General features: G+C 42.0%; 1 protein-coding gene across 1 annotated transcript in view; it reads left to right on the forward strand.

Moving 5' to 3' along the window:
- HERC2 (HECT and RLD domain containing E3 ubiquitin protein ligase 2) overlaps positions 1-23916 on the forward strand; it is a 119030-nt gene that overhangs the window by 39444 nt on the left and 55670 nt on the right. Inside the window, exons 15-35 of the mRNA XM_084271807.1 lie at positions 580-831; positions 1702-1895; positions 2849-3049; positions 3686-3914; positions 3989-4113; positions 4579-4757; positions 5626-5810; positions 6239-6394; positions 6673-6858; positions 7847-8017; positions 8124-8227; positions 8344-8494; positions 17256-17470; positions 18337-18469; positions 18579-18706; positions 18820-19015; positions 19608-19744; positions 20249-20422; positions 20506-20642; positions 20727-20878; positions 21274-21465. Coding sequence (XP_084127933.1) covers positions 580-831; positions 1702-1895; positions 2849-3049; positions 3686-3914; positions 3989-4113; positions 4579-4757; positions 5626-5810; positions 6239-6394; positions 6673-6858; positions 7847-8017; positions 8124-8227; positions 8344-8494; positions 17256-17470; positions 18337-18469; positions 18579-18706; positions 18820-19015; positions 19608-19744; positions 20249-20422; positions 20506-20642; positions 20727-20878; positions 21274-21465 — 3597 coding nt within the window. The remainder of the gene's footprint in view (positions 1-579; positions 832-1701; positions 1896-2848; positions 3050-3685; positions 3915-3988; positions 4114-4578; positions 4758-5625; positions 5811-6238; positions 6395-6672; positions 6859-7846; positions 8018-8123; positions 8228-8343; positions 8495-17255; positions 17471-18336; positions 18470-18578; positions 18707-18819; positions 19016-19607; positions 19745-20248; positions 20423-20505; positions 20643-20726; positions 20879-21273; positions 21466-23916) is intronic.

Genomic DNA, 23916 nt, shown 5'->3' on the forward strand with positions numbered 1-23916 from the left:
AGGTTACTAGTCTTGAACCATCATTTTATTTGACGCAGAATAATTGGGCTGTTTCTAAGTTCCTATGTCAGGGCTTAGATTTACTAGTGTGAATCAAAATAACATGATAAACAACACACTTAATTTTGTGTAATGGTTGAATGACAAGAATTTAAAGTTAAGAAAACAGGTTTTGCAGACAATTTGGCCTTTTGGTGTACAAAAAGATTTTGAATGTTCTTATAAATAAGACTTTATAATGAAAGAAGGCAGCTTTTTAACTAAAGCTTGATTTTCAGCAAATCCTATACTTCACGAGTTTTTAAGGACTTTCTGTACACTGACTTTTCAGTACATGGTATGTGTTATGCTGCTTATGTCTAGTTTTATCAGCATGAAAACTTATAAATATTTTTCTTCTTCTTTTCACGAGTTATTGGAAATTAATGAATACCTGCTGTTCTTAAATTACAATTTGAAAATTGTTCTTATAGAATCTCAGATTTCTTTTTAAAACTTGCTTGTCAAAACAGCTAACGCCATTCCCTTACAGGAAAAAGCAATGCAATATTTGTTTGTTTTCTCTCTTGTGATTTGAAGGCCAAGTGTGGTCTTGGGGTGATGGAGATTATGGAAAACTGGGAAGGGGAGGCAGTGATGGTTGCAAGACTCCGAAATTAATTGAAAAACTTCAAGATCTGGACATCGTGAAAGTGCGCTGTGGGAGTCAGTTTTCTATTGCTTTAACCAAAGATGGCCAGGTCTACACCTGGGGAAAAGGTGACAATCAGAGACTTGGGCATGGAACAGAAGAGCATGTTCGGTATCCCAAACTGCTGGAAGGCTTGAAAGGTAATTATCAGAACTGGATGTGTTCCAGAGTTGTTCTTCCTGTTGTTGAAACCTTTTACCAGACACTAATGATCTGAGCTCTAAAAATGCCCATACCATGTACTCTGTCATATTTTATTCTGAGTTGAAATAGATGGTAATGCACATTTCCCATCACTTAAGCATTTATACCTGTAGAATTCTAGCAGACTGAGAGCCACTATGTTAGGACTACTTTTAAATGCTGCTTGTCTTGCGTTCTCTTTGTCCTTGCTCCTTTTCTTTTATTAGGATGACAGAAATGCTTGTTCAAAATGTGCATTTTTACATTGTCATGAAAGTAAATATATAAAATATGCCCATACTTAGATTAAGGCATATGAATGGAGTAAATGAAAAGCATGGGCAATGGGTAATGTCACAAAAGTTATGTTTGTGCTGGTACTTTTGTCTAGTTTGTAGCAGAGGGAAGATTAGTTCTTGCATTTGTGAGAAACCTGAGGTTTTTTGGGGGAAGATGGTCTAATTGAAAGTAACTTTGGAACTAATGACTACAATATCACTTTATACAGTCTGTGTTCATAGGTGGGGAGCTCTCTGAGGAAACCTTGCCTGAGAAAGTATCTAAGTAGAAGGAATAAAAAATAAGATTGTTTTCGAAATTTGCAAGCTTCTGTACTTAAGCTGTCTCTTAAAAATCTTTAAATATTTCCTTGGTTTTTCCTTTGCTATACTCTTCCAATCTACTACTAAGGCAAAGGTGAGACTCTTGACATCCATAATAAGTTCATAGTTACGTATGGTTGTATTTAGCACAGTTTTCCTTACCTCTGATAGATGTCTGTTAACGATTGACATCTTTACACTTTCAATATTTGACTTTCCTATCAGGAAAAAAGGTGATAGATGTGGCAGCTGGATCTACCCATTGTTTAGCACTGACTGAAGATAGTGAAGTTCATAGCTGGGGAAGCAATGATCAGTGTCAACATTTTGATACTTTGCGGATCACCAAGCCAGAGCCGGCAGCTCTCCCAGGGTTAGACACGAAGCATATAGTAGGAATTGCTTGTGGGCCTGCTCAGGTAAGTTTTGGTTTTGAATTGTTAATTGCTAATTGTGATGTGCCTTTGTAACTGAGACTAGTTCTGAACACTAGTCCCAGTCCTTCTTTCTGTGCTTGTGACTTTTATTTCTTCTTCTGAATAAATGATGGCTTGGAAAAGAAAAAAATCCATATTTTGTGCCAGTTCCTCTGCCAAGAAAGTCATGACTAGCTGTCCCTCTGTTGGGTATTCTGAGAAGTAGCTATTTGCCTGTCTTGGTTCTTTTGCCTGGTGTTTTTCTGTGTGTGTGTATGTGTGTGTGTGGTGTTTTTTTGTGGTTTTGATTGTTTTTTTTTTTTTATTTCCTGGGTTTTAGCTAGGATAGAGGTAATTTTCACAAGAAGCTGTGAGGAGACTAAGCCAGTACAGCTGACCCTAACTAGTCAAAGGGCTATTCCATACCATATGACATGCTTAGCATAAAAAGGGAGCTAGCTACAGGCTGAGTGTCTAGAAGCATTGTGTATCACTTGCTTGTATACTCTAAGTATATCCTCTTCCTTTGCTGTACTACTAAACTGCCCTTATCCCAACCTACAACTTTTACCTTTCTTTTTTCCCCAATTCTCTCCACTCCACCAGTGGGGAGTGAGTGAGCAGCTGTGTGGTGCTCAGCTGCTGGCTGAGGCCAAACTACAGTGATTGAAGTGTTGTCCAGCTGAATGTTTCCTGCAGCAAAGATAGTGAGGTACCTGGACTGGCATAACAGCACTTTGGAAAACGTGATAAGAGTTCTTTTCTGGGGTTGGTAGGGCTTTATGTGTATTGACAAGGATGCAAGTGGAGGGTTCTCCTCAACACATGTGCTGATACTATTTTCGCATCTTCTATTACTGTTTGAAGGCAGATGTTAACTTTGCATTCTTAGCTCTGAGTGGCACGTTCTGTTTGGGAAGTAACTGTTGGACTTTGCATATTGTTGCCATTTATAGAGTTTTGCTTGGTCATCGTGTTCAGAATGGTCCATAGGCTTGCGGGTGCCTTTTGTGGTGGATGTTTGCCCCATGACATTTGAGCAGCTAGATCTTCTGCTGAGACAAGTGACAGAGGGAATGGATGGCTCCTCTGACTGGCCCCCTCCTCAGGAAAAGGAGTGCATGGCTGTAGCAACTTTAAACCTTCTAAGGCTTCAGGTACCTTCAATTTCATACGCATTGAGCAGTGGCTGAACTAAATGTTTCAGTAAATTGCTTGGACTTAATGTGCTTTAAAATATTTTTATTGATTTAAAAAAGTGAAAAAAGTAAAATATCACTTTCTACTGTGAAATTTGTCAGCTAGCATTTTTTTTTGTTCTTGATAGCTTTTGGATTACATTAAAAATTAACTATAAAAATAAAAATGTAAATGGATTAAGTCTTGTATGTTCAATAATCCTTACGCTCATCTATTTTGAACACTAAGAATTTTAAGTAGTGTTTTTAAGAGTTAATGTCCTCTTTAGAAGGTATCTGACAGTTACTTATCCAATCATACTGTAGTGCAGTAGAAGCAGTTCACGTTATTCTTTAGGTTATTCTAAATCAGAGTTTTGGTGGATATAGTTAAATATAGTTCATAATCTTTTAGTATTAGTTTAAATCTGATAATTGTTTGGGCAAGCCAGCATTTCCCTCTAGTTTTATAAATGTACAGATGAGAATTTTTATCTTGGTCAGTGAACTTCCTCAATTGGTCCAGGACTGACTATTTTTCTTCCGCAAGTTCACATCTCCTCTTAATGAAAATTTACCTTTTTGCCTTTCTCTTTTTCTCTTCCTTGTTTCTAGCTTCATGCTGCTATTAGTCATCAGGTGGATCCAGAATGCCTTGGCTTAGGTTTAGGCAGTATACTGCTCAACAGCCTGAAGCAGACAGTGGTAACGTTGGCAAGCAATGCTGGTGTGCTTAACACTGTGCAATCAGCTGCTCAAACAGTGCTGCAGAGCGGGTGGTCTGTGCTACTACCAACAGCAGAAGAGCGGGCAAGGGCTCTCTCAGCGCTCTTACCCAGTGCAGGTGGGTCCTAAGATTTACAAATAATTGTTTAGTGGTTGCATTTCTAGTTCATTAATAGCTTCTTCCATACTTAGTTTCAGGAAATGACATGAATGTAAGTCCAGGCCGTAGATTTATGATTGACCTCTTGGTGGGCAGCTTGATGGCTGATGGAGGCTTAGAGTCTGCACTGAATGCTGCCATTACTGCAGAAATTCAGGTATGTTTCAGCAGCTTTGCAGTTATGTGTAAACTGGATAGGAAGATGTATCACATGCTTTCTGAAGTTTGTGGATTGGTCTTTATCCTCTTTTGAACTGAAACTTGAGCTGGTGTTTGTATGGAAGCATGAATCATATTCTCCTTTTTAGCAGAGTGTTTCTTTCTGTTGCTTAGGGTGACTCTTTCATAAAGCTGTCTAAAAGGGGATAATTTTACAAAGCGCTTTCTACCTTTTAGTGGTTAACTTGGTGTGGTGGAAATTGAATTTGGAATTTTTCTACTCTTTTTCACCTTTGCCCCCTCCACCCCCCCCTTTTCTTTTTATGTTACAGTTGTTTAACAGCTACATAAGCATACTTTTTTAGAAAATAAACAATATGCATTTTTATGGTAGGAATTGTTTCATGTTTCATAATCGCAGTGGCAGTTTGTAAGTTTTCTTTAACTGGATTTTCGTTTTTAGGATATTGAAGCAAAAAAAGAAGCACAGAAAGAAAAAGAAATTGATGAACAAGAAGCAAATGCATCAACACTTCATAGGAGCAGGACTCCACTGGATAAAGACCTTATTAATACTGGAATCTATGAATCTGCAGGAAAACAAAGTTTACCATTAGTTCAGTTAATTCAGCAATTACTAAGGTAATTGATTTAAGTTTGTCTTATTTTTGTACAGAAGATCTGTTTAGATATTTTATGAACTAGTCAGCTAAATGATGACTGATTTTGGTTAGCAAATAAGTAGTATCCTTCTAGCTATTTAGCTCCTCAGAATTAAAAACATTGAACATTGTACCAAGTTGTCTGTAGTTTTGCTGGTTTTTGTTTGCTGAGGAGTAAAGTTCTATGAGTAATTACCTGAATTTAGAAAGACTTCTTGCTGTGCTTTTATGGATTGTGATTCTTCTTCCTGTGCTCTGAAAATCCGCATAACAAATGATACAACAAAAGTTCAAAAGGCTGTGTTACAAAGTATGAGAACCAGCACAAACTTATGTAGAACTGAATATTTTGCCTCAAGGAGACTGTAGCTGGGCTGTAAGTAGGGAAGAAAATTTAAATTCTTGACACTCAGAATTGTGAATGCATGGTCAGTAGGGTGCTGAGAAAAATATCCTTTGTCAGCCACAGCAGTATTGAATTTGTTGGAGGAAGTAATTATGAGCTTACTAAGGAATTTATGGTGCTTTAACTCAGGTGTGATGGTAACCATGTAATTTAATCAGTACTGAGACTTCTGAACTACATGGTGCCGTGACTTTCATTGTAGCTTGTGAGTGATTACAAAAAAAAAAAGCCAAAATTAGCCTACTTGACAAATCCTGTTACACAAAATGCCTCCACAAAACCACATGGAGTTTTTGGATGCTATGGTGCAAACAAGGGAACATCCTACAATGAAATTTCACGTGGGAGTCTTTGTGGGAAATTCTATCAAAGCTTAACCTGTGTGGACTGTCTTTGCTACCAGCTCTCTTAAAGTACTTTACAATACTTTTTTACCAATTAGGAACATCGCTTCACAGACAATAGCCAAACTAAAAGACGTTGCTCGTCGCATTTCTTCCTGCATGGACCACGAACATTGTAGCAAAGAGAGATCTGCTTCTCTGGACTTGTTACTCCGTTTTCAGCGTCTGCTTGTTAGTAAACTTTACCCAGGAGATTGTGTTGGGCAGGTTCCTAATACATACAGTAAGTTACTGTAAAAATATAAGCCTTGCCCTCCCCCAGCATTTCTGTAGTACCTCTTGCAGGATAGCAGCATCTTGGCAGGGGGATTGGACCTGATGATCTCTTGAGGTCCTTTCCAACCCGTATGATGCTGTGATCTTATTTTAATTTATCTTCTTGTCTTACTTATCAGCGTAGTTGCTGAGTCTGTCTGAGAAATGATTGGAAGTAGTATCTTTATTTTGTTTTTTGTAAAGGAAAATTTCTCGTTGAAAGGCAACATGACCTAGATAATCAACTTTTTATAAACTTTCAAAGATAAGTTTTAAAAAATATGTTATTTCTTAATTTATTTCTAATACCAAATTGCTGCATTTCAGAAGAGTTTGAAATCTGTTTCTTAAATATGACTCTGGTGATTTTCTGTGGTCTTCCTCCTCTCTGTACAGGTCCTGACCTCTTAGGCGTTGGCTCTTTACTGAAGAAATACACTGCCCTTCTGTGCACGCACATCAGTGATATACTTCCTGTGGCAACCAGCATTGCTTCTGCTAGTCACAGGCATTTCGCAGAAGTATCTCGTGTTGTGGATGGAGATCTAACAGGTAGGTTTATTCTTTGCTGTCCTCCTTTCCTAACCTTCTATGAAATTATAAAGCTATATTGTAGATGATCTTGAAAGTTCTAAAGGACTGAAGAAAATTCAGTTAATTTTTTTTTTGATGGGCAAGGAGTTCAGGTTTGATGGAGAAGGCAAAAGCTCTGTGCTGAAGCAGTAGTGGAGGGTGGAATTACTGATTGGTGATTTACTTCTGTAATGCTATAAAACTCAAGTCTTCAATTAAATCTGAATATCTTCTGGGTTTTTTTTTCTGTGTTTTAGGCATTCTTCTTCCAGAATTGGTGGTTTCTATAGTGCTACTCCTTAGTAAAAATGCTGGATTAATGCAGGAAGCTGGTGCTATCCCTCTGTTGGCTGGCTTGCTAGAACACCTAGACAGATTTAACCACTTAGCCCCTGGAAAGGAAAGGGATGACAATGAGGATTTAGCATGGCCAGGAATAATGGGTATGTATAGTAGTATTTGGACTGTTTATGTTCTCATAAAGTAGCTATATAAAACTGATGACTGTTTGTGAACTGTTTTCAGGAAGGGAATTCTACTTCACAGCACAAATTTTGATTATCCAATTAATACAGCAGTCCTATAGCAGTATTTGTTTCTGTCAGTAAATTCTTAAGTTATGTATAAAGGTAGGATAAAGTAGAGTACAAATGTACCTTATTGAAGTAGTAGTTCACATCACTTAGAATGGGAACAGTTGCAGTGAAACCATGAGTAGAACCTCTGTGCATTTTGTTATTAAATTCTGTCTGTAACTTAAAGGGAGAGTAATGTGGAAGCTTTGAAATAAGGAAGTTTCTTTTCCCAGGGCACTTACATGAGCTGTGATTAGGGGAAAAAGAGAAGCAGGAAGTGTGTACTTCTGGAGAGAGCAAAAACTAATGTGAAAATTCAGTTACTGGTCTGTTAGAGCAAATGGAGATGAAGATTCATGTGTGTGAGCATTGCCCTGATGTTTCTTACCTGGATGACATTACTTTTAGTTTGAAATAGTTTATTGATATGTAGATTGGAAGAGTTCTAACATGTACCTTCCTTTCTTTTTTATTTAAAAGAAGTCTGGATTTAGTCTGAAATACACAGCCAGTGCCTCACAAGAAAATGTATTATAAAACTGATTTTGAAGGAGAACCAACTAGAGCAGAGATTGTTATGCTCCATCTCTGAACAAAACAGCCATACAGCTGGGCAACGCTAGGTCTCTGACAGTGTGACATTTGAGTGCATAAAATAATACTGTATACAATTTAATTGCATAATATGTAGAGAGAACGTATTAATAGCCATTTTGACTTTGGAGCATATCAACAGAAAAGCAACCTTTGAATAAAAGTGAAGTATTTGGTTAGGCAACTATTAAAAGAACGTTAAAAAAACACTTTACTTTCTGTGTTTCTGTTGATAAATTGACTGTCCTTTTTATACCTCTAGGTTCATTTTTTACTGGCCAGAGTTGCAGAAATAATGAGGAAGTGACTCTTATCCGTAAAGCTGATTTAGAGAACCACAACAAAGATGGAGGATTTTGGACAGTGATTGATGGGAAAGTGTATGATATAAAGGACTTCCAAACTCAGTCTCTAACTGGCGGTAGCATACTTGGTGAGAGTCAGCATCACAATTAAATACACAAATTACTTCTGTTTCAAAACTAGATGTTGTAAACAGGCTTTTAGATACTATACTGACTGTGTCATTCTTTCATTAGCTCAGTTTGCAGGTGAGGACCCAGTTGTTGCTTTGGAAGCTGCTTTGCAATTTGAGGACACGCGGGAGTCAATGCATGCCTTCTGTGTTGGCCAGTATATGGAGGTAAAAATGGTTTTGAGTAATGGATACATGCTTGCTGAAGTAGGGTATTGGTTTGTTTTCAAAACACTTGTTGGAGCTGAGTTCTGGCTTTTTTGACTCCTATTTCTTTTCATTAGCCTGACCAGGAAGTGATTACAACTCCAGACCTCAGTACTTTGTCATCACCTCTGATAGACACTGAAAGGAATTTGGGTCTTCTGCTTGGATTGCACGCTTCTTACCTGGCAATGAGCACACCACTTTCTCCTCTGGAAGTTGAATGTGCCAGTAAGCAGAACTTTTGATCTTTAAGTGATGATACTTGTCAAAGCATGCAAGAAAAACAGGCCAAATAAATTAAATGGAAGTCTAGCACCTCTTCACTTTTGCTGTCTTCTGAAGAAGTTCCTGTTCTTAACATTAATTACCACACTTATTAAGGTCCTGTAAATTGGCGAGAACAAAAAAGGGATTAGATAATTTTGAACCGTGAAATACCTAGACTTCTGTAATATACAGCAGAGGGTATTGGAAGAGAAAGGAGAGACTGTATAGCATGGCTGTCTTGCTGATTTGCATTCCATTAAGAGTGTCTGAAGCATCTAGTATTGGATTGTATCTTGTTGGGTATCTTCATTTGGTGAATAGAGGGTCTAGTTCAATATTAATCACAAAAAAATAGCTAAGGCCCTATTATCTCTAAATAGGGGATGGTAATTTGCCCAGGAAGGTGATTGAGTCACCATCCCTGGATGTGTTTAAAAAAAGAGTAGATGAGGTACTTAGGGATATGGTTTCGCATAGGAAAGGAACAGTTGGACTCAATCTTAAAGGTCTTTTCCAACCTTGTGATTCTGTGAATTGTTTCGTAGTTGTAGAAACTGTTTTTTTTCTGTGAAAAAGTTTCAGCAAATGCAAAGGAAGCTCATAAACATGCTAAACCTTGTTTGAAGCTGTGTATGTGTTTTGGGTGAACTGTTGAATCTCGTGTTGTGGTTTTATCCCGGCTGAGAGCCGAGATCCACACAGCTGCCTGCTCTTTAAAGGAAAAGAGCAGGGGAAGAGGAAGGGGTTGGGGGGCGGTGAGGCAAGGGAAGGGAAAAGGAAGGGGCAAATAACCCCAGAACCAAGAAACCAAAAGCCCATGGGTTGGGATAAGGATAGTTTACAAGAATAGCAGAAAGATACAATATAACAATGCTAACAGGACTTTAGAACAAAAAATATATGAAGCTGTTGACACACAATGCAGTTTCTCACCGAACCCATGACTCAGGCCGTGCCACCCAGAGCCGTCCTGGAACCCGACCGTTCCCCAGAAACCCACGCGTCCTGGAGCCGCCCTGCCCCTCCTCCCATCAGCCCCCCTTTATACTGAGCATGACGTAATTGGCATGGAATACTCTCTTTGGCCCGTTTGGGTCACTTGTCCTCGCTTTGCCCCTCCTTTCTCATGAATAGAGAAATATGAAGAGCTGAGAAAGTCCTTGACTGCTTGACACAACTAAAAACATCAGGGTGTTATCAGCACTGCTTTCATTTTAACTCTCAAACACAGCATTCCATCCGCTGCTACAAATGAAGTTAACTCCATCCTGACTGAAACCAGGACATTATCCACCCCTGATTCCATACCATTTACGTCATGACCAGATCCAACCATTTCTTTTGAGTATAACCAGTTTCTTTTGTCAGACACACATCTATGTATGTACCCATGTATACGCACACATGTGCATACAGGTGTATTTCCCTTAGTCTGTGGACCATCCCTCTGAGTTTGTTGAGTGAATGAACATTCAGTCCATGATTTTCAGGCTTCATTCGTCGTAACAGTCTTCCATGGTGTGAGTATGCGCCATTGGATCATTGCATTCTGCATCTCGGGCTCTCGATCGATACACCTGACATGGTCCATGCTCATAGTCTGTGAATCAAAGGTGTTTATTTTCAAAGGGAAAGAGGGAAAAAGGTTCTTGGGATGGCAGGTCTTTGTCCCATCATTGTGGCACTCTTCCTTCATTGACTTGTATGACTCCAGCTGTAATTCCATTGATACAACATACAGTAACATACAGCAATTATAGCAATAATGAATATACAGTAATGGGTTATTTAGCAATTATTATAATACAGTTTCTACCTTATTAATTATATTGGCTATTCTCACCTAAAATCAAATCCCTCTGGGGTACACATCAAACTTCTCCATCCTTCTGCATTACCCATCAAGTACAGCCTGGTCCTTGAGCAAAAACAATCCCAGACATGGGTTTACCTTTGCCTGAAGCAGGGATGACCCAAACAGTCTTTCCTAATATACTCCTGATATGCACTACTGGGAGTCTGTCTCCTTCTACAGTATGTGGAAATTTTGACTGGGCAGGGCCAGCCTGACTGGTAGATCCCCTAGAGTTAACTACCCACATGGCTTTGGCTAGATGTGTATCCCAGTGTTTGAATGTTCCACCACCCATTGCTTTCAGGGTAGTCTTTAAGAGCCCATTATATTGTTCAATTTTCCCAGAGGCTGGTGCATGATAAGGAATGTGGTACACCCACTCAATGCCATGCTCTTTTCCGAAATGCTCTCATAGACACCTGGGCAAATGAGTCCCATTGTCTGACTCGATTACTTACTGGGGTGCCATGTCGCCATAGGACTTGCCTTTCAAGGCCCAGGATTGTATTCCGGGCAGTGGCATGGGGTACAGGATATGTTTCCAGCCAGCCGGTGGTTGCCTCCACCATCGTAAGCACGTAACGCTTGCCATGGCGGGTGCGTGGGAGGGTGATGTAATCAATCTGCCAGGCCTCCCCATATTTATATTTCATCCACTGTCCTCCATACCAAAGGGGCTTCAGCTGCTTCGCTTGCTTGATTGCGGCACACGTCTCACATTCATGGATAACTTGTGCAATAGCATCCATGGTTAAGTCCACCCCTCGATCTCGAGCCCATCTATATGTTGCATCTCTCCCTTGATGACCTGAGGAATCATGAGCCCATCGAGCTAGGAATAATTCACCCTTAGGTTGCCAGTCTAGATCTACCTGAGCCACTTCAATCCTAGCAGCCTTATCTACCTGATGGTTGTTTTGATGTTCCTCCATGGCCCGACTCTTAGGCACATGGGCATCAACATGACGTACCTTTACAACAAGCTTCTCTAACCGGGCAGCAGTATCTTGCCACAAGTCAGCAGCCCATATGGGTTTGCCTCTACGCTGCCAGTTGTTCTTTTTCCACTGCTGCAACCACCCCCACAGGGCATTAGCCACCATCTATGAATCAGCATAATGGTAGAGCATTGGCCACTTTTCTCTCTCAGCAATGTCCAGGGCTAACTGGATGGCCTTCACCTCAGCGAACTGGCTTGATTCACCTTTTCCTTCAGTAGCTTCTGCTACTCGTCTTGTAGGACTCCACACAGCAGCTTTCCATCTTCGATGCTTTCCCACAATGCGACAGGACCCATCAGTGAACAGGGCATATCACTTCTCATTTTCTGGCAGTTTGTTGTAAGGTGGGGCTTCTTCAGCCTGTGTTACCTCCTCATCCTCTGGTGACATCCCAAAATCTTTGCCTTCAGGCCAGTCTGTGATCACTTCCACAATTCCTGGGCGATTAGGGTTTCCTATTCGAGCCCGCTGAGTAATTAGTGCAACCCACTTGCTCCACGTAGCATCAGTGGCATGGTGTGCTGAAGGGACCTTCCCTTTGAACATCCAGCCCAGCACCGGCAGTCGGGGTGCCAGGAGGAGCTGGGCTTCAGTTCCAATCACTTCTGAAGCGGCTCGAACCCCTTCACAGGCAGCCAGTATTTCCTTTTCTGTTGGAGTACAATTGGCCTCAGAGCCTTTGTAGGCCTGACTCCAAAACCCCAGCGGTCGACCTCGAGTCTCCCCTTGTGCTTTCTGCCAGAGACCCCAGGTAGGTCCATTCTCCCCGGCCGCAGTGTAAAGCACATTTTTAACATCTGTCCCTGTCCGGACAGGCCCAAGGGCCACTGCGTGGACTGTCTCGCGTTTGATCTGCTCAAAGGCTTGTTGCTGCTCAGGGCCCCATTGGAAGTCATTCTTCTTCCGAGTTACGTGGTAGAGTGGGCTCGCAATGAGACTGTAGTTTGGGACATGCATTCGCCAAAAACCTGTAACACCCAAGAAAGCTTGTGTTTCCTTTTTGTTGCTTGGTGGAGACATAGCTGCTATTTTATTGATAATGTCCATTGGGATCTGACGACGCCCATCCTGCCATTTTATTCCTAAAAACTGGATTTCTTGCATAGGCTCCTTGACTTTACTTTGTTTTATAGCAAAACCAGCTTCTAAAAGGATTTGAATTATCCTTTTTCCTTTCTCAAACACTTCCTCTGCTGTATTGCCCCATACAGTGATGTCATCAATATACTGCAGGTGCTCTGGGGCTTCACCCTTTTCCAGTGTAGTCTGAATCAGTCCATGGCAGATGGTGGGGCTGTGTTTCCACCCCTGGGGCAGACGATTCCACGTGTATTGGATGCCTCTCCAAGTGAAAGCAAACTGTGACCTGCACTCTGGTGCCAGTGGTATTGAGAAGAAAGCATTTGCAATGTCAGTTGTGGCATACCACTTGGCTGCCTTTGACTCCAGTTCATACTGCAGTTCCAGCATGTCCGGTACAGCAGCACTCATACCTGCAGTGACTACATTTAGGCCACGATAATCTACTGTCAGCCTCCACTCTCCATTGGACTTCCGCACTGGCCATATGGGACTGTTAAAGGGTGAGTGGGTTCGGCTGATCACTCCTTGACTCTCCAGTTGACGAATCAGCTTATGGATGGGGATCAGGGAATCTCGGTTAGTATGGTATTGTCTTCTGTGCACCGTCGTCATAGCAATTGGCACTTGCTGTTCTTCAACCTTCAACAGCCCCACAACAGAAGGATCCTCCGAGAGTCCAGGCAAGGGACGCAATTGTTCAATTTCTTCTGTCTCCAAAGCAGCTATTCCAAAAGCCCACCGGTACCCTTTTGGGTCTTTAAAATACCCTCTACGGAGATAATCTATACCTAAAATGCACAGAGCTTCTGGGCCAGTCACAATGGGGTGTTTCTCCCATTCCTTCCCAGTTAAGCTCACTTCAGCTTCTAACACAGTCAATTGTTGGGATCCCCCTGTCACTACAGAAATGCATACAGGTTCTGCCCCAGCATGATTCGATGGCATTAGCATACACTGGGCACCAGTATCCACCAGAGCCTTGTACTCTTGTGGGTCTGACGTGCCAGGCCATCGGATCCACACAGTCCAATAAACACGGTTATCCCTCTCCTCCACCTGGCTGGAGGCAGGGCTCCTCTATTGTTGCTGATTGTATTGGATGTTCACTGGTGCAGCGTTCTTCCTGGCAGAATCGCGTTGTGCGATTCTTTTGCCTCGTAGCTCATTTACTCGTTCTTGAAGGGCTGAGGTGGGCTGCATACCCCACTTCCTCATGTCCTCACCATGGTCACGCAGGTAAAACCACGGCGTCTCTTGTGGTGTGTACCTTCTGTATCCTCCCTTTTGGGACGATGGACGCTTTCACCCAGTAGCTGCAACATTGCTCCATAGGGGTTGGGAGTTGGGCACACTGTTGTCAAGTTGTTTGACCAGTTTCTCTACCTCTGCGATGACAGAGAGGGAAACATTGTCTTGATATTTCTGGAGTCGGCAGGACATGTTATATATGGTTGGTGGATCTGTATCATTCCAGTCCATTGGTGCCAGTGAATTGGTGTGCCCTGCTGGTGCACTTTGTACAACCTTACGCCACATATCTGGGGTGCATAGGACTTCATCAGGATCAGAGGGAAGCTGTGAGTTGTCCAGATCATAATAAATTATCTCCCGTACAGCTAATTCTCTCAGGTGCTGGATAACTGTCTCTGTGCTGTTACACTTGGGTGATTGACATGTAATACATTCCTTTATGGGATACCTTTCCTTCACACTTGACAGTAGTCACCTCCAGAGGCTGAGGATTTCCATTTTTTTTCCCAATTGCCTTATCAATCCCTCCTTCCCTAGCTAGGGATCCCAACTGTTTGGCCTCCCTGCCATCTAATTCCAGACTATTGGCCTTGTGATCCCAGCATCGGAGCAACCAAGTGATGATGTGCTCACTTGGGTGGCGGCTGAAATCTTTTCGAACCTCACACAGCTCACTCAGGGTCAGGGATTGTGTGACAACAACCTCTGGCCCTGCCTCATCCTGACATGCTCCAGACGGCCCTGCTTCATCATCATCATCCTTCACTACATGAACGGATTTCTTTGTGTGTTTCCTCTTTTGTAGGGGAGCAACAGACACTGGCGTGGGGTGGTTTTTTGTTTTATCAGCAGTATCTGCTGTAGGGGTAGTAGTAGCTGCAGCATCGGTTGGGCAGGTTGCAATAGCCGCATTTCCAGTCACGGGAGTTGTAGTAGCCACAGTGCTAGTCACAGTGGTTACAGTAGCTGCAGTGCCAGTCATAGGGGTTGCAGCAGCTGCAATCGCTGCTGGTCTGTTTTCCTTCCTTTCCCTCTGACAGTGCCGACAGTACTGACAGTGCTGCCTGCTATCAAGCAGTGTTGGGTAAATAGTGGCCAGGGCCCAGCACAGTGCAGTAAGGTGTGCATCTCTGGGAAACTTACAGCAATTTCTTTTCAGATATGCAGTCACTTTATCAGGGTCCTGTAGCTGTTCAGGAGTGAAGTTCCAAACCATTGGGTGTGAGAAAGTGCCCAGGTAGTTGCCCATGCTCTGCCACATGCCCTGCAACTCGTGATTATCCGGCCTCGGAGAAAGCTCTTGAGTGGTATTCATAAACCTGTGCTTAATGAAAACTGAACCACCTGCACCAAACCTACCAACAGCAAAATGCTAGTTTGAATATCCCAGGGATGTTGAAAATTTTCAGAAACTGTTACCAGAGCTGTTGTATTTAGCCCAAAGGGAAAGCAAGCAGTGTAGTTATTTCTTTCTGTACCCCCACTATACCGGCTGCTGTTATTAACCACTTCCTGTTCCCCAGGGCTCGGTGTTGGGTCCAGTCCTGTTTAATATCTTCATTGACGACCTTGAGGGAATAGCATCCACCCTCAGCAAGTACGCCGATGATACAAAGCTGGGAGGAGTGGCTGACACGCAGGAACACTGCGCTGCCATCCAGAGAGACCTGGACAGGCTGGAGAGCTGGGCAGTTAGAAAACAGATGAAGTTCAACAAAAGCAAGTGTAAAGCCTTGCACCTGGGAAGGAACAACCATTTGTATCAGTACAGGCTGGGGGATGACCTGCTGGAGAAGAGCTCAGTGAAGAAGGACCTGGGCGTCGTGGTAGATGACAGGTTGGCCATGAGCCAGCAGTGTGCCCTGGTGGCTAAGAGAGCCAATGGGATCCTGGGGTGCATCTGGAGGAGTATAGCCAGCAGGTCAAAGGAGATGATCCTCCCCCTCTACTCTGCCCTGGTCAGGCCCCACCTGGAGTATTGTGTCCAGTTCTGGGCTCCTTGGTTTAAAAAGGACAGGGATCTCCTGGAGAGAGTCCAAAGAAGGGCCACGAAGATGATTAGGGGCCTGGAACATCTCCCCTATGAGGAGAGGCTGCATAAGCTGGGACTCTTCAGCCTGGAGAAGAGAAGACTAAGGGGGGACCTAATTAAAGTTTATAATTATCTGAAGCAGGGGGAATCAGCCAGCCCCTTTTCAGTGGTCTGTGGGGATAGGACAAGGGCCAATGGCTGCAAGTTGGAGCACAGGAAGTTCCGCACCAACATGCAGAAGAACTTTTTCACAGTGAGGGTGACAGAGCCCTGGCACAGGCTGCCCAGAGAGGTGGTGGAGTCTCCATCTCTGGAGATATTCAAGACCTGTCTGGATGCCTATCTGAGTGATATGTCCTAGGGAGCTGCTTTGGCAGGGGGGTTGGACCCGATGATCTCTTGAGGTCCCTTCCAACCCCTACAATTCTGTGATTCTATGATTCTGTCCAAAGAATAGACAGGGCAGCAAAATCTCATACAAGTACCAGCACAAGCTCGTGGTCATCGATATTACTGTATCATAGACTGTTATCATAAAATACACTAAAATGAAGTACGGGAACAAAAACAGGAGCCGCAGCCCTGAGATGGTAAAAAATCCTGCCAGGATTGCACACAGCATACAGTGGTTTTGCTGCCACAGCTGTGACCACAGCCTTGTGAATAAATACCACAGCATCGTGACCAGAGACTGCTTAAACAACAGTGCTTATCACAACTTTGTCTTAATTACAATCAGGTCAGGGTCAGATCTACCGTTATCCCAACCTTTCGTGCCCCACGTCTGGCACCAAAATAGACTGTCGTGGTTTTACCCCAGCTGAGAGCTGAGATCCATACAGCTGCCTGCTGCTTAAAGGAAAAGAGCAGGGGAAGAGGAAGGGGCGGGGGGGGGGAGGGGGAGCGGGAGCGGTGGGGCAAGGGAAGGGAAAAGGAAGGGGCAAATAACAACTCCAAAACCAAGAAACCAAATGCCTGTGGGTTGGCATAAGGATAGTTTACTAGAATAGCAGAAAGATAAAATATAACAATGCTAACAGGACTTTAGAGCAAAAAATATATGAAGCTGTTGACACACAATGCAGTTTCTCACTGAACCCACAACTCAGGCCGTGCCACCCAGAGCCATCCCGGAACCCTACCGCCCCCCAAAAACCCACGCATCCTGGAGCCGCCCTGCTCCTCCTCCCATCAGCCCCCCTTTATAATGAGCTTGACGTAATTGGCATGGAATACTCTCTTTGGCCTGTTTGGGTCACCTGTCCTGGCTTCACCCCTCCTTTCTCTTGAATAGGGAAATACGAAGAGCTTAGAAAGTCCTTGACTGCTTGACACAACTAAAAACATCAGGGTGTTATCAGCACTGCTCCCATTTTAACTCTCAAACACAGCATTCCATCTGCTGCTACAAATGAAGTTAACTCCATCCTGACTGAAACCAGGACATCTCGATAGCTCAATCTTTTATCAGAATATGTATTTGTCTTTTCTTTCTTTTAGAATGGTTGAAGTCATCCATCTTTTCAGGAGGCTTGCAAACTAGTCAGATCCATTACAGTTACAATGAGGAAAAAGATGAAGACCATTGTAGCTCACCTGGTAACACTACCCCAAATAAATCCAAGCTATATACGCATCGACTGACTTTGAGTGACCACTCGCAGCCTTTTCTCCAAGCTATCGCAGATAATAATATTCAGGATCACACTGTGAAGGTAAGCCTTCTGTAGTTCTGTTCACTAAAACTGTTGCTGAAGGGTGACACTGGTGGCCTGAAACAGTTATTGAAAAGTCTCCAAAAGTTAAAAAAGTTGAAAAAGTTATTTCAGAATTCCTTTTTTTTTTGTGAAAGGAGTGGTTGAATGCTACTAATGGATGAAGTTTGCGTATTTCACTTAATAGCAAAAATTCCTTTGAATTTTTGAGAGGGAGAAAAAAAAAATCACATCACTTTACATGTGAAGGTTTAGTGGTCTTGAGAGACCCTGCTCACGTTCAGCAAGTGCAAATATATTTTGTGTGAGGTGTGTGTATGCCTTTGTCTTGAAGTCCTTTTGTGTCTTGGGGTTCAGGTTTCACCTGGTTGCAGTTGTAGATATGAAAGCCCCTGATAATTATTTTGATCGCTGTTTTCTGTCGTGACTTCAGATTTTCAAATCTTTTGAGTTTAGCTCCTTTATAAAAAAAAAAAAAAAACCAAAACCAAAAATCCTTGGGAGGATAGGATAGCAATAATAATGAGTTAGAAGACAATTAAAAATTGCGTTTGTGATCTGGCTGTCTCGAGGAGAGAGAAAAACAGTAGTAGCTTTGTTACATGAGCTATGTTGCACTTCATACAGGAAGAATGATATGGGGTATTCTCTGTAGTATTGGGTTATAGCTGCTGTACAGGTATTAAGTTGTGCTTAGACCATGCAGTATCTCACTTCTGAATGTTAGTTCAGATTGTGGAGGTTATTGAGTTTTATTTAAATAAAAATAATGGCTGCAGTATTTTGTGTCCTTTCATTGTATTTAAATACAATTTTCATTGTATTTAAAACCACAGTTAAATAGATGCTGTTGTGTGTTTTTGCAGGACTTCTTGTGTCAAATAGAGAGATACTGTAAACAGTGTCACTTAACAACACCAATCACATTCCCTCCTGAGCATCCTGTGGAAGAAGTAGGACGTTTGTTATTATGTTGTCTTCTGAAGCATGAAGATTTGGGTAGGTAGGCTTGTGGTACAGCTGTCCCTGAATGCATTTTGGACTGTTTTAAACTCTACTATAGATGTTTTTGGAAATGAATATTCAGAGAGTGTCTTTTCCCACTAAGGTCATGTGGCACTGTCTCTGGTTCATCCTGGTGCCCTTGGAGTTGACCAGGTAAAGCACAAAACCTTACCAAAATCTGTAGTGGATGTATGTCGAGTTGTCTACCAAGCGAAATGCTCGCTGATTAAGGTAAGCTTCTTGCCTGCTGAACTTCAGATTGTTTTTAATTTGAAGTGTTTTAATAAAAAAATCCATTTTATGGTATATTAAACAGTAACCTAATCTTTCCATGCCTTTCTTAGACCCATCAAGAGCAAGGACGTTCTTACAAGGAAGTTTGTGCTCCTGTCATTGAACGTTTGAGATTCTTATTCAATGAACTCCGTCCTGCAGTCTGCAATGATCTATCTATAATGTCTAAATTTAAACTTCTGAGTTCCTTGCCCCGATGGCGGAGGGTAGCTCAGAAAATAATTAGAGAAAAAAGGAAAAAAAGAGGTAAGGGGCCATTAATATTGTATTTTCTTTGAAACAAAGTAAATCAAATCTCATTCTAAGGTTCCTTCTCTATATTTGAGACTCTCTTGATAGTTAAAACATCAAAGCCATTTGCAATCTGCTGCATTTTCATCAGTTTTTCTTAAATCAATGGTTACATGTCAGTTCTTAAAACCAAAACAGGTAGCAAGAGAGTCAGGTTTAGGTGAGGGCATCCTTCTTTGTGTTCCAGCATATTAAAAACGATCCAATATGAGTCCTTCTGAACTGGCTTAAGTGATGTTTACTAGAAGCGTCATCGTATTAAAAATCATGTTTTATTAAAGCATTGTAGTTAAGTATCTCTTTAACTGGAAATAAATTCATGTGGTGAACAAACACTGAATTACCTTTGAAATTGATCTTTAAAGATAAAAGCATATTGCAAATATTACCAGAGCTAATTTGATAATAATTAACATAGAGTTCACCAGGAGTGCATTTCCATTTCATTACAGGCAAGTCTTAATAATTTGGTATGCCTAGGTTATCTTAAAAATGATGCTGGAAGTTGTTAACATGTTGCATGAAAGAATTATTCCTTTATTTCTAGTGCCAAAAAAATCTGAATCTGCTGATGTGGAGGAATCCAAAATTGGAAATGAAGAGAGTGATTTAGAAGAATCCTGTGTGGTACCTCACAGTCCTGTTCCTTTAGATAAAAGGCCCATACCAATCAAATCACCCAAGGTAGGATATCAGATTTAGAGTCAACCTTGTGAATAAATTAGGACACAAGGGAAAAAAAATACTAGTTAAAGCATTATTGCTATAATTTGACATTTTAATATTCTGATAATGGTATCTGGGGCATATAATTAATTATGATGCACTGTATTAGTGTGACTCGGAATAATTCTTAAAAATAAGCTTGTGCACTGCATGTTTAGAATATGTAAAGGTACCGTCTCTCTCCTTTAGATGTATTGATAATCTCAGAAGTGTTCAGACAAAGCTTAATTTCAAAATAAAAGGTTTTGGTAGGTTGCATCCTCTTTTGAATATTTATGCATTTGAAATTTTATGTAACAATTGTAAAGATAATGAGTTACAGATAATACTAAGATCTTTCCTGGCTTTGAAGAATTCCGCCCTCCCCTCCCCTTCCCACCAAATATTTGGTCATGATTTTATGTGAATTAACTTATATTTTCAGTAATTTAAAATTGAACCTACATCCTTCCTGTTTTGCAGGATAAGTGGCAGCCACTTTTGAGTACAGTTACAGGTGTCCACAAATACAAATGGCTGAAGCAAAATGTGCAAGGCTTGTATCCACAGTCTGCCCTTCTTAACACCATTGTTGAATTTGCACTTAAAGAAGAGCCAGTGGATGTAGAAAAAATGAGGAAATGTTTATTAAAACAGGTAAAATGGATGAAAATGGGATCACATGTATTAGCAATTAGAATGAGTATGACAGGTTTGTGTGGTTCTTTTTCCTTTTGCAGCTGGAAAGAGCAGAAGTTCGTCTGGAGGGAATTGATACTATTCTGAAATTGGCAGCAAAAAATTTTTTGCTCCCGTCTGTGCAGTATGCCATGTTCTGTGGGTGGCAGAGGCTCATTCCAGAAGGAGCCAATATAGGGTAAAATCTTCTGGCGTTTTTTCTTTCACAATTCTTAAGTAAGGAAAAAATATACTTACTTTTGTTGTTGTTTTTTCTTCAAAGGGAACCTCTTACTGACTGCTTGAAGGATGTTGATCTGATTCCACCGTTTAACAGAATGCTGTTAGAAGTAACTTTTGGAAAGCTGTATGCGTGGGCTATTCAGAATGTCAGGAACATCTTGCTAGATGCTAGTGCAAAATTTAAAGAACTAGGTGAGTCTCATGGTGTTTCTGTTGGCAAAGCTGTTTTAAATGAATAATGCATTTTTATTTAAAGTTCCAAAGAATTAGGATGCTAAAATCAGTTCTCCTGTCTTGTGCTGAGAAATACTTTGACCTTCTGTCCATCCATGTGTCATTCCCCCTTAACTCACTTTTCAGGGTTCAAGAGAATGTTCCTGGTATTTCAGTAACAGGTTATTTGTTGCTCATTAGCAATGTTTTACCATTGAAATCTAAATTATAAAAAGTGTCTTTGAACTTGAGCTTGTAAGGTCTTAAAGCCAATCAGGGAATAAAAAATATTTGAAACTGTCAAATCTACAACCTAATTTATTGTAGCTCCCAAATGTCAACTGACTTTGTTGTTTATATTACTTTTAAATTAGGTGTGCAGCCAGTTCCTCTGCAAACTATAACTAATGAGAATCCAGCTGGACCAAGTCTTGGGACTATTCCACAAGCACGTTTTCTGCTGGTCATGCTCAACATGTTGACCCTGCAGCATGGTGCTAATACCTTAAGCCTCCTCCTGAATTCTGGCATGCTGGCATTGACACAAACAACCCTGCGGCTGATAGGTACAAGATAGTCTTGTTTCTTGTTTGGATTTATGTGTTGGTGTACCCAAACTACAGAATGACTCTGCTCCTTAAAGATTGGGAATTAATGGTATTTACCCTAATACACAGTCACAGAATCACAAGGTTGGAAGAGACCTTTGAAGATCATTAAGTCCAACCATTCCCATCCCATGCTAAACCATATCCCTAAGTACCTCATGAAACCGTTTTTTGAACACATCCAGGGAAGGTGACTCAACCACCTCCCTGGGCAGCCTGTTCCAGGCCCTGACAACTCTTTCAGTATAACATTTTTTTCTAATATCCAATCTAAACCTTCACTGGCACAACTTCATGCCATTTCCCCTTGTTCTATCTCCTGTCACCTGGCTGAAGAGACCATCACTCACCTCTCTACAACCTCCCTTCAGGTAGTTGTAGGTTGTGATAAGGTCACAGCCTCAGCCTCCTCTTTTCCAGGCTACACATCCCCAGTTCCCTCAGCCGCTCCTCATATGATTTGCCCTCCAGCCCCTTCACCAGCCTGGTTGCCCTTCTCTGCACTTGCTCGAGGACCTCAATGTCCTTCTTATGGTGAGGAGCCCAGAACTGGACACCGCACTCGAGGTGCGGCCTCACCAATGCTGAGTACAGGGGCACAATCACCTCCCTGGACCTACTGGCCACACTGTTTTTGATACAGGCCTAGATGCCATTGGCCTTCTTGGCCGCCTGGGCACACTGCTGGCTCATATTCAGCCTGCAGTCAACCAACACCCCCAGGTCCTTCTCTTCCTGACAGCTCTCCAGCCAACCTCCCCCAAGCCTGTAGCGCTGCATGGGGTTGTTATGTCCCATGTGCAGCACTCTACACTTGGCCATGTTAAACTTCATCCTGTTGGTCTCAGCCCATCGGTCCAGTCTGTTCAGATCCCTCTGAAGAGCCTCCCTACCCTCAGGCAGATCAACACTTCCTCCTAGTTTAGTGTCGTCTGCAAACCTACTGAGGGAACATTCAATCCCTTCATCGAGGTCATTGATAAAGATGTTGAACAAGACTGGACCCAGGACTGAGCCCTGGGGGATGCCACTCGTGACTGGCCTCCAGCTGGATTTTGTTCCATTCACCACCACCCTTTGGCCCGGGCATCCATCCAGTTTTTAATCCATCTGAGGGTCCACCTGTCAAGGCCAGTGGCAGCCAGTTTCTCAGTCACAGTGCTGTGAGAAACCGATTCAAAGGCTTTACTAAAGTCCAGGCAGACCACATCCACAGCCTTCCCCTTGTCCATTAAGCGGGTCACCTTGTCATAGAAGGTGATCAGGTTAGTTTGACAGGATCTACTTTTTGTAAACCCATGTTGACTAGGCCTGATCCCCTGGCCACCATGCATGTGCTGCATGATAGCTCCCAAGATGACCCTCTCCATGATCTTCCCCAGGACTGAGGTCAGACTGACAGGTCTGTAGTTCCCCAGATCCTCCTTCCGGCCGTTCTTATATATGGGTGTCACATCTGCCAGCCTCCAGTCCAGTGGAACTTCCCAGTCTGCCAGGATTTCTGATAGATGATGGAAAAGGGTTTGGCTAGCACGTCTGTCAGTTCTCTCAGCACCCTTGGGTGAATCCCATCTGGCCCCACTTACTTGTTAGTATTTAACTGGCCAAGTAGGTCGCTAATCATTTCCTCCTTAACCATGGGAATTTTGCTATTCTTCCCCTCTCTGTCAGCCAGTTCCTGAGGATGAGTACTCGGGGAATACCCATCTTTAATAGTAAAGACTGAGGTAAAGAAGGAATTAAGGACTTCAGCTTTGTCCTCATCTCCTGTCACTAATGTTCCCTCTGCGTCCAATAAGGGTTGGAGATTCTCCTTGATCCTCCTCTTACTGTTAATATACCTATAGAAGGACTTTTTATTATCTTTTACAGAACTGGCCAGTCTGAGTTCCAGTTCAGCTTTAGCCCTTCTGACTTTCTCCCTACATGATCTCATTAAATTCCTATAGTTGGCCCAAGACACCTGCCCCTTCTTCCAAAGCTCATATTTTTCCCTCTTTTCCTGAAGATCTTCCTGGATCTCTCCTCATGTGTAAGCATTATTGAGAAGGAAGTTAGTTTGATTGTGGCCTCCTAAGCCTTTGCTTTGGCCATCCTTTGCTAGAATTTAGGTGTAATAGTGGAATTTTGGTGGAAATTTTACAAGTAAATTAAAAATGAAAATATTAAAAACTACCTGCTTCCTACTTGTTCAATTTCATTTGTTCTACATATTAAAACCATTCACAGTCCACACATGTAAGCTGGCAGCTTACTTTATTCTTAAAATTTCTGTGGTGTTTTTTGCCATGATTCAAATTCTCTGCTTTTTCTTTCTTGGTGCTCATAGGTAGTAGCTAATATTTGTTCTTCTAACTTGTACTTAACTAGAGTGCTCACAAGAAATTTTTCCAGAAAAAAGTACTATTA

Source organism: Gallinula chloropus (genome assembly GCF_964237585.1).
Source record: "Gallinula chloropus genome assembly, chromosome: 1".
Classification (NCBI taxonomy): Eukaryota; Metazoa; Chordata; class Aves; order Gruiformes; family Rallidae; genus Gallinula; species Gallinula chloropus.